The sequence below is a fragment of the Coregonus clupeaformis genome, unplaced genomic scaffold (genome assembly GCF_020615455.1).
Source record: "Coregonus clupeaformis isolate EN_2021a unplaced genomic scaffold, ASM2061545v1 scaf0048, whole genome shotgun sequence".
NCBI lineage: Eukaryota > Metazoa > Chordata > Actinopteri > Salmoniformes > Salmonidae > Coregonus > Coregonus clupeaformis.
In genome coordinates, this window is record NW_025533503.1 from 196,373 (window position 1) to 207,758 (window position 11,386).

General features: G+C 44.2%; 1 protein-coding gene across 1 annotated transcript; it reads left to right on the forward strand.

Moving 5' to 3' along the window:
- Positions 1-290: 290 nt before the first annotated feature.
- LOC123483223 (E3 ubiquitin-protein ligase TRIM47-like) lies at positions 291-2,791 on the forward strand. The gene is made up of 2 exons (XM_045212747.1): positions 291-887; positions 2,609-2,791. The coding sequence occupies exons 1-2, from the start codon at positions 291-293 to the stop codon at positions 2,789-2,791; spliced, it is 780 nt and encodes a 259-aa protein (XP_045068682.1).
- The last annotated feature ends 8,595 nt before the right edge of the window (positions 2,792-11,386 follow it).

The window sequence follows — 11,386 nt, forward strand, 5'->3', positions numbered from 1 at the left end:
AGGGCCCTAACCTATTAACATTGTGTACAGTTCTCTCTCTCTCTCTCTCTCTCTCTCTCTCTCTCTCTCTCTCTCTCTCTCTCTCTCTCTCTCTCTCTCTCTCTCTCTCTCTCTCTCTCTCTCTCTCTCTCTCTCTCTCTCTCTCTCTCTCCCTATCCCTCTAACCCCTCCCTCCCTCTAACCCCACCCTTCTGGCAGAACCAGGAAGTCCCACAAACTTTCTTCTGAGGAAACGAAACTGATCTGAGTCTCTGTGTCATCTGTCTGTGTGAGAGTGAACAACCGTCCAAATGGCTCAGCACAGAGATCTGCTGGACCAGGACCAGTTCTGTTGTTCTGTCTGTCTGGATCTACTGAAGGAGCCGGTCACCATCCCCTGTGGACACAGTTACTGTAGAAGCTGTATTGAGGGCTGCTGGGATCAGGATGTTCTGAAAGGGGTCTATAGCTGTCCTCAGTGCAGAGAGACCTTCACTCCAAGGCCTACTCTGAGGAAAAATAACATGTTGGCTGAGATGGTGGAGAAACTGAAGAAGACTGGACTCCAGGCTGCTCCCCCTCCTGCTCTGTGCTATGCTGGACCTGGAGATGTGGCGTGTGATGTCTGCACTGGGACCAGAAAGCGGAAAGCCCTCATGTCCTGTCTGACGTGTTTGGCTTCTTACTGTGAGACTCACCACCAATCTCACTATGAATCTCCTGCTTTGAAGAAGCACAAGCTGGTTAAAGCCACCGCACAACTACAGGAGAAGATCTGCTCTCATCATGACAAACTGCTGGAGGTTTACTGTCGTACCGATCAGCAGTGTATCTGTATGCTGTGTACAATGGATGAACATAAAGGCCATGATACAGTGTCAGCAGCAGCAGAGAGGACTGAAAAACAGGTAAGACCAGAACTACTTGTTGGTGACTGTCTGATAAACAAAGAATTAAAGATACAGTGCCTTGCAAAAGTTTTCATCCCCCTTGGCATTTATCCTATTTTGTTGCATTACAACCTGTAATTTAAATGGATTTTTATTTGGATTTCATGTAACGGACATACACAAAATAGTCCAAATTGGTGAAGTGGAATGAAAAAAAAATAACTTGTTTCAAATCATTCTAAAAAATATATAACGGAAAAGTGGTACGTGCATATGAATATGGCACCACATTAAACCTGCCAAGAGAGGGCCGCCCATCAAAACTCACGGACCAGGCAAGGAGGGCATTAATCAGAGAAGCAACAGAGACCAAATATAACCCTGAAGGAGCTGCAAAGTTCCACAGCGTAGATTGGGGTATCTGTCCATAGGACCACTTTAAGCCGTACACTCCACAGAGCTGTGCTTTACGGAAGAGCGGCCAGAAAAAAGGCATTACCACACGTTTGGTGTTCGCTAAAAGGCATGTGGGAGACTCCCCAAACATATGAAAGAAGGAACTCTGGTCAGATGAGACTCAAATTGAGCTTTTTGGCCATCAAGAAAAACGCTATGTCTGGCGCAAACCCAACACCTCTCATCACCCCGAGAACCCCATCCCCACAGTGAAGCATGGTGGTGGCAGCATCATGCTGTGGGGATGTTTTTCATCAGCAGGGACTGGGAAACTGGTCAGAATTGAAGGAATGATGAATGGCGCTAAATACAGGGAAATTGTTGAGGGAAACCTGTTTCAGTCTTCCAGAGATTTGAGACTGGGACAGAGGTTCACCTTCCAGCAGGACAATGACCCTACGCATACTGCTAAAGCAACACTCAAGTGATTTAAGGGGAAACATTTAAATGTCTTGGAATGGCCTAGTCAAAGCCAAGACCTCAATCCAATTGAGAATCTGCGGTATGACTTAAAGATTGCTGTACACCAGAGGAACCCATCCAACTTGAAGGAGCTGGAGCAGTTTTGCCAGTGGCTAGATGTGCCAAGCTTATAGAGACATACCCCAAGAGACTTGCAGCTATAATTGCTGCAAAAGGTGGCTCTACAAAGTATTGACTTTGGGGGGGTGAATAGTTATGCACGCTCAAGTTTTCTTTTTTTTGGTCTTATTTCTTGTTTGTTTCACACACAAAAATATTTTGCATCTTCAAAGTGTTAGGCATGTTGTGTAAATCAAATGATACAAACCCACAAAAAAAACATTTTAATTCCAGGTTGTAAGGCAACAAAATAGGAAAAATGCCAAGGGGGGTGAATACTTTCACAAGGCACTGTACAGTAGGAACTAAGGCTGTTTGAATATGAGATCATTCAAGTGAAATCAATCCACGGCAGAACAAATATGAACACAAACCTTGAGTATATAGATATGTTAACCCAGAGTCTCCAAATGTATCACCATTTTCTAAAGTCAAACACCATTATCATTCATTATCAAACATCATTATCATTCGTTATCAAACACCATTATCATTCGTTATCAAACACCCAATCAGCTCCCCTGTTTTGTGCACTGTTTAAACTATAATCATTCACATAACAATATAATAATATAATTTCACACAGACACTTCCTCAACATATTAATCCCTAACTTCTATGGGCCCTATGTCCCATTACTATACTATTGATCTACTGGACAAATAAAGCTTGATAGCTCATTGAAGAGTGATTCTCCACAGAGACAGCTGGGGATGAGTCAGCAGAAGGTCCAGCAGAGATTCCAGGAGAGAGAGAAGGAGCTGAAGGAGCTCCAACAGGCTGTAAAGTCTCTCAAGGTGAGTATTGTTGACCAGAGGAGACACACCATTTCACTTCTCTACTCCAGTCAGAGAGAGAGAGATGCCCCTATCCAATCCCACTGACCCCACTGTTGGGAACAGGCTGTCTGGACCCCTTTCAGAGAATAGACTGCTTAATGTAACCGGTGGGATATGAACCCAGGTCTACTGAGGGAGAAACCAACATCTTGACCGTTACACCAAGAGGTCATTCCCCATTAGGCTGACACTGATTTTGAAGTCGAAGGCGGGGCTACCTCATCACATAACCATGAGTAACCTTGACTGACTCATGTCCCCTAAACATTAACATGGAGCCCTCTCTCTCTCTCAATTCAATTGAATTCAAAGGGCTTTATTGGCATGGGAAACATATGTTTACATTGCCACAGCAAGTGAAATAGATAATAAACAAAAGTGAAATAAACCACCAGAAATGAACAGTAAACATTACACTCACAAAAGTTTCAAAGGAATAGAGACTTTCAAATGTAATAACTCAAGTGCAAACAGAGTGAGCCGTGCGCCAGACCGAGTTCTGGAGGTGAAATGGAAATGAATGAGGGAGAGTTAAGTGAGGTAGAATTTGTGGTGAAGAGCTCAGAACCAGAGCCTGGTATCAATGTACATGATAAAGAAGAATTTGGTGCAGTAGGAATTACATTTTTGGAGAAAGTGGATCCATACCTTTTGGCAGATCCATTTGTGGTTTCATGTTGGGTGGGAAAATAGTTGGGTGCAGTTGAATCAGTGAAGGTAACCTGTAGTGGACTTGTGATATTTGTTTGTGTTTCTTCTGACCAGAGGGAGTGGGCGCTCCGTGTCACGCAACTTGGGTCAAGATCTGTTTCTTGCTTTGCTCTTAGGAACAGGGCACCATTGAAAGGAGTGATTTCTGGGGTAGCGTTAAGTGTGGAGGTGGAGAAATTGAAGATGAAGATTCCTGGTGTTTGTGATTCCGCCGTTTGGTGGGACGAGACCCGGTGGTGAGCGTGGTGAAACATAGGAGTCAGTCCTTTTGAGTTTTGAGTCTTTACCAGAGAAAGTCATGTTATGATATATCAGTTATCTTGATTCAAGCTTTTGTGGCAAATCCATAAATTCAGGTGCAACGTTTATGGTCATTTCGCAGCAGTTTGTGGGAGGGAAATTACAAGATGTTTTATGTGTGCGGAAGAAATGGGATAAAGGATTGTTCTGGTGAATAAAGTGTGTGTCAACTGTTGGGATACCATTGTTGCTGGGGATCGGAAGTGTCCGGTGCGAGAGAGGCAGGTTGAGGTGGCTAGAGTCAGAGTAGTGCAGAAGGTGTCGTATGCTGAGACAGTGAAGAAAGTAGAGGAGGATGGGTCAAGGGTGAGAGATCCTGAGAGGATCCCTGTGAGTAGTAGATCTGTGCCAGCACAGAGGGATAGGCCAACGAGTGATACATGCTTTAGTAAAGTTAGCTTCTTAGCATTCATAGCAATGGTTATCAACTGTACCGCACAAATGGAACGTAAATCAAAGAAAAAATATGTAGTGGTGGCAGCTGCAGAGAAGTATTTGGGCATTTGGGTTCTTATTATACAATTTCAATGTAGAATCCCTAGTCCCTCTCAAAAGGCCTCATATAGTCCCTTTGTTCCACCCCCTATACACGCCGAGACCAGCTCAATCGATGCCTCCAATGACGCTATCTCTTTCATTGTTACCCAACGCTTAGGGTTACCTGAACTGTACTCATATCCTTCCTTATCCTTTTCTGTACATAATGCCCTGAATCTTTTCTACAACGCCCGAAGAACTGCCCCCTTTATTCTATGTACCCAACGCACTAGAAGACCAGTTCTTAAAGCCTTTAGTCGTATCCTTATTCTAGTCCTCCTCTGTTCCTCTGGTGATGTAGAGGCTAACCCAGGCCCTGCAGCCCCCAGTATCACTCCGACTCCCCAGGAGCTATCATTTGTTGACTTCTGTAACCGTAAAAGTCTTGGTTTTCTGCACATAAATATCAGAAGCCTCCTTCCTAAGTTTGAGTTATTCACTGCGTTAGCACACTCCGCCAACCCTGATGTTCTAGCAGTGTCTGAATCCTGGCTTAGGAAGGCCACCAAAAATTCTGAAATTTCCATCCCCAACTATAACATTTTCCGTCTAGATAGAACTGCCAAAGGGGGTGGAGTTGCAATCTACTGTAGAGATAGCCTGCAGAGCTCCATCATACTATCCAGGTCTGTGCCCAAACAGTTTGAGCTTCTACTTCTAAAAATCCACCTTTCCAGAAATAAATCTCTCACTGTTGCCGCTTGCTACAGACCCCCCTCAGCCCCCAGCTGTGCCCTGGACACCATATGTGAATTGATTGCCCCCATCTATCCTCAGAGTTCGTACTGCTTGGTGACCTAAATTGGGATATGCTTAACACCCCGGCCATCCTACAATCTAAACTAGATGCCCTCAATCTCACACAAATTATCAACGAACCTACCAGGTACAACCCTAAATCCGTAAACATGGGTACCCTCACAGATATCATCCTGACTAACTTACCCTCTAAATACACCTCCGCTGTCTTCAACCAGGATCTCAGCGATCACTGCCTTATTGCCTGCGTCCGTAACGGGTCCGCGGTCAAACGACCACCCCTCATCACTGTCAAACGCTCCCAAAAACACTTCAGCGAGCAGGCCTTCCTAATTGACCTGGCCCAGGTATCCTGGATGGATATAGATCTCATTCCGTCAGTAGAGGATGCCTGGTTGTTCTTTAAAAGTAATTTCCTCTCAATCTTAAATAGACATGCCCCATTCAAAAATACAGAACTAAGAACAGATATAGCCCCTGGTTCTCCTCAGACTTGACTGCCCTTGACCAGCACAAAAACATCCTGTGGCGTACTGCATTAGCATCAAATAGCCCCCGCGATATGCAACTTTTCAGGGAAGTTAGGAACCAATATACACAAGCAGTTAGGAAAGCAAAGGCTAACTTTTTCAAACAGAAATTTGCATCCTGTAGCACTAACTCCAAAAAGTTTTGGGACACTGTAAAGTCCATGGAAAATAAGAGCACTTCCTCCCAGCTGCCCACTGCACTGAGGCTAGGAAACACTATCACCACCGATAAATCTACAATAATCGAGAATTTCAACAAGCATTTTGCTACGGCTGGCCATGCTTTCCACCTGGCTACCTCTACCCCGGCCACCAGCTCTGCACCCTCCGCTGCAACTTGCCCATGCCCCCCCCGCTTCTCCTTCATACAAATCCAGACAGCTGATGTTCTAAAAGAGCTGCAAAATCTGGACCCCTACAAATCATCTGGGCTAGACAATCTGGACCCTTTCTTTCTAAAACTAGCCGCTGAAATTGTCGCAACCCCTATTACTAGCCTGTTCAACCTCTCTTTCGTAACGTCTGATATCCCCAGAGATTGGAAAGCTGCCGCGGTCATCCCCCCTTTTCAAAGGGGGTGACACTCTAGATCCAAACTGTTACAGACCCATATCCATCCTGCCCTGCCTTTCAAAAGTTTTTGAAAGCCAAGTCAACAAACAGATCACCGACCATTTCGAATCCCACCGTACCTTCTCCGCTATGCAATCCGGTTTCCGAGCTGGTCATGGGTGCACTTCAGCCACGCTCAAGGTCCTAAACGATATTATAACCGCGATCGATAATAGACAGTACGTTTTCATTGACCTGGCCAAGGCTTTCGACTCTGTCAACCACCGCATTCTTATTGGCAGACTAAATAGCCTTTGTTTCTCAAATGACTGCCTCGCCTGGTTCACCAACTACTTCTCAGATAGAGTTCAATGTGTCAAATCGGAGGGCTTGTTGTCTGGACCTATGACAGTCTCTATGGGGGTGCCACAGGGTTCAATTCTTGGGCCGACTCTTTTCTCTGTGTATATCAATGACGTCGCTCTTGCTGCTGGTGACTCTCAGATCCACCTCTACGCAGACGACACCATTTTGTATACATCTGGCCCTTCATTGGACACTGTGTTAACAAACCTCCAAACGAGCTTCAATTCCATACAACACTCCTTCAGTAGCCTCCAACTGCTCTTAAACACTAGTAAAACTAAATGCATGCTCTTCAACCGAACGCTGCTTGCACCCGCCCACCCGACTAGAATCACTACTCTCGAAGGGTCTGACCTAGAGTATGTGGACAACTACAAATATCTAGGTGTCTGGTTAGACTGTAAACTCTCCTTCCAGACTCACATTAAGAATCTCCAATCCAAAGTTAAGTCTAGAATCGGTTTCTATTTCGCAACAAAGCCTCCTTCACTCATGCTGCCAAACATGCCCTCGTAAAACTGACTATCCTACCGATCCTTGACTTCGGCGATGTCATTTACAAAATTGCCTCCAACACTCTACTCAGCAAATTGGATGTAGTCTATCACAGTGCCATCCGTTTTGTCTCCAAAGCCCCATATACTACCCACCACTGTGACCTGTACGCTCTTGTTGGCTGGTCCTTACTACATATTCGTCGCCAAACCCACTGGCTCCAGGCCATCTATAAATCACTGCTAGGCAAATCCCCGCCTTATCTTAGCTCATTGGTCACCATAGCAACACCCACCCGTAGTCTGCGCTCCAGCGGGTATATCTCACTGGTCATCCCCAAAGCCAACACCTCCTTTGGCCGCAATTCCTTCCAGTTCTCTGCTGCAAATGACTGGAACAAATTGCAAAAATCTCTGAAGCTGGAGACACTTATCTCCCTCACTAACTTTAAGCATCAGTTGTCAGAGCACCTTACCGATCACTGCACCTGTACACAGCCCATCTGAAATTAGCCCCGCCCAACTACCTCATTCCTATATTGTTATTTATTTTGCTCATTTGTACCCCAGTATCTCTATTTGCACATCATCTCTTGCACATCTATCAGTCCAGTGTTAATACTAATTGTAATTTTTTTGCACTATAGCCTATTTTATTGCCTTACCTCCATAACTTGCTAAATTTGCACACACTGTATATTATATGTATTTCTGTTGTATTTTTTGACTTTGTTTGTTTTGCCCCATATGTAACTCTGTATTGTTGTTTTTATCGCACTGCTTTGCTTTATCTTGGCCAGGTCGCAGTTGTAAATGAGAACTTGTTCTCAACTGGTTTACCTGGTTAAATAAAGGTGAAATAAATAAATAAAATAAAATAAAATAGAAGATTAGACTTCAGAAGAGTTACAGGGTGTGTTGCGTGGTGGTGTCCCGTCCTCCCAGGCCGTTGGCATGGTGCAGGAGCAGATAGGGTCAAAGTAGTGGAATGGGGTAGTGGGTATTTAATGAGTGTTGGGTTAGTTGGAAGGTTTTTAATTAAATGTTCCTTTCCCCTTTTCCCATTTTGTATAACAAAGTATAATGGATTTATATTATAGTCCAGTTGTGGGCGGTAATGCAACATATTGGATGCCAACCGCCGTTAAACACCAAAGAAGAAGAAACGTTACATTATGGCTATGTACAGTGTCTCTGCCTCTCTCATTCCATCACTTTTGCAGTAGTTGGTTGTATGGGTCTCTGTCTGTCAGCACCCCATTCATAACCAATCGTTGATGGATATTTATAGAGCTCTGATCAGGACGACAATTGATTATGGGTGTATAGTTTATCGAACAAGGCAAAACTTGGCTTCAGAAGCTGGACAGAATCCAGTATATAGCTTTAAGGATATGTATTGGTGCATTTCAATCAACATCTGTATGTGCCTTACTGGTGAAGGCAGGAGAGATGCCTTTGGATATACAGCGTAAAAAATGGTCATTATCTTATTGGGTTGAAAGGCTGTGAGGTTGAGCATCCCACTGCTACTGTTCTAGATGACTGTTGGGAATATACTAGTAGACAAGGCAGTGGTTTTGGTTGGACAGTTGGAAAGCTTGCTGATGAGAGTGGTTTGAGGGAGTTGGAGGTTGGCCCTTCTGTGGTGATAGGGGATGTTCCTCCATGGTTACTCCCAGACCCTGTTGTTGATCTAACCTTGGTAGAGAAAAGGAAAGATTGGTCAGAAGTCAGTGATATAGAGAAACTGGTTGACAATTACATTGGTAGAGGTTTTTATGCTTTTTTAATGCTTTTCACAGACGGATCCAAGGACCCAGATAGTGGGCTCACAGGAGCAGGCGTTTACATTCCTGAATTTGATGTGCAGATATGTAGAAGACTAACAGATGAACTGTCAGTATACTCAGTTGAACTGAAGGTATTAATGTTATTATGGAGAATTGAGAGAATGGGTTTAATAGTGAGATTCTGCTGGGTCCCAGCACATTCGGGTGTGGAAGGGAATGAAATTGTAGACCAGTTAGCTAAAAGAGCTTTGAAACGAGATATAATTGATATTAATGTTCCACTGGGTAGAGGTGAGGCCAAATGTAAGATCAGAGCCATTTTGATAGATGTGTGGCAGAAGAGATGGTACTCTGAGCACAAGGGCCGGCATTTATATGAATAGTTTACAGTTTTACAGAAAGGTCGATGGACCAAGATTCAAAAGTCAGATTAGGAAGGAAGATGTGGTGTTTACTAGATTGCACTTAGGACATTGTACATTGAACTCGTCATTACATCTGGTTGGCAAGCATGTGAATAGTTTGTGTCTGGAGTGTATGGTCGATGAAACGGTGGAGCATGTGTTGTTATATTGTTGTTAGTATGTTGAAGAGAGGGTAAGATTGAAGTTTAGGGTCATTGAGGTTGGACGGGGTTGGGGGGGTTTGGAAGGGATTTTGGGGATGGGGGAGGGTCTATTAGAAGTTAGTAGGGCTCTTCTTTATTTTCTCAGAAGTACTGAGTTAGGTAGGAGGATTTAGAAATGTTGGCACCGTGATTGACCACACACTCCAGCACAGTAGGTGGCGGCATGCACCTTTAACGTTGGTTTGTGGACCGCCATTATATCATAGAAGAAGAAGTTGGTTGTGTGGAGAGATTTGTGGTTCGTGAGGGAGGGCTACTATTCTTTTTTCTTTTGGTTCTTGCTTATTTTCTGAATGTATTTTCTGATGGTGGAGGGTTTGTTTATTGGTTTCCACTGTTTATCGTTTAGAGTTGAGGGGGAGTAGGGTAGTTTGTTAGGGCGGCGTGATGGCCTCAACTGAGTGGGAGAAGAAACGCTGTCGCTTCGGGTGCGTTCCGGAGAAAGGTGTGGAGGAAGTTTTGCTCATGGTCGGCGAACAGGTTGGAGCGGAACATCTGCACTCTGCATCCAGAATGAACAAGGCGGTGGTTGTGTTAATGAAAAAGGTTTGTCTTGTTGCGAGTGGGATTTTTGTGAGGGGTGTGTTGGTGCAGATTTCGCCTCTTTCGATAAGAGTTGTGGTGGCTAATCTGCCTCCGTTTATTGCTTACGAACAGACCGCAAGTAGTTGGTTCATTTTGGTAAATTTGCAAGTGGTTTTCGTGTGCTATCGGCTGGGTGGCAAGCGGAATCCGTTAAACATGTTGTCTCTTTTCGTAGACAAGTGTTTGTTTCTTAACAAACTTCAAGGTTACACAGTGGAGGGGTGGAACACAGGGTTTGCTAGCACAGATAGTTTTCAGTGTTTCTAGTGTGGGGATCATCAGTTATAGGCTACAAGCAGCAATATGATTGATATGTTGGACAGGTATTGAACCCCGGCCAAATAATCCCTACTCAGATGCGATAACCTCAACCCTAGTAAACATGCATTATAAAAACCTTCTATATAAAATTATCTCATATTGGGAGTAAATAGCCTCTGAATAGAAAATAAAAAACACTGCATCTTCCAGCCCACCAATAAATTACATAATGCAACCGTTGCGGTTAGCATATTTACCTCAACATGCCCCTCGCTTGCGTGAGAAGGCAGAGTGCTCGATGCTGGTTGATGAATTTGACAATTAATGTACTAGGAAAATACGTTTTGTCGACCAGAGGTGACTGAATTAATGTTTAGGCTTTTTGATAATCATTATAGTAATGAAGTATAATTTCAAAACATGACCATAAAAACAGGTAATAATAAACATGAATCATCATTATATTACTTCACAGTAATGTTTTTTCAGTCCTTCCTCTTGCGTTAGCAGTGTGGAAAGGGACAGAAAAAAGGGCTGGCAGGAGTTTTCCTGTGAGGGGGAGTGGTGGTGTATCCAGGGAGAGAACTAAACTAATCTTCTGAAATGTCATTCATGGTCTTATGCTGCCATCTATTGGAATTATTAAGCAACTGCAGTAGTACTGAATAAAGTGTTTTTCCTTACTAATCCTTACTAAAGTAGTGATTACTCAGAATTGCAAAATAAATGCCGGGGGTACCAGGAGGGAGGAGAGTAAATTTTTTACATTTTAGTCATTTAGCAGATGCTCTTATCCAGAGCGACTTACAGTTAGTGAGTGCATACATTTTCATACTGTCCCGCCATGGGAAACGAACCCACAACCCTGGCGTTGCAAGCGCCATGCTCTACCAACTGAGCTACACGGTAGTAGTGCATGGCCAAGTGGTGGTGCGCAGGCCGCGGAGAAAGCGGTGGTGGGGAGGGTTGCAGCTGGGCTACATGAGCTGAGGCAGGTTTCTGTAGTAACAGAGACTCCGGTGGGCAAAGGCTTGGTGGGCTCATCCCAGGAAATATTACCTGTCATTGTGGAAGAGGTTCTGATCAGGGGGGAAGTGCAGGGGGGCAGAGACTGGGGAGGAGGA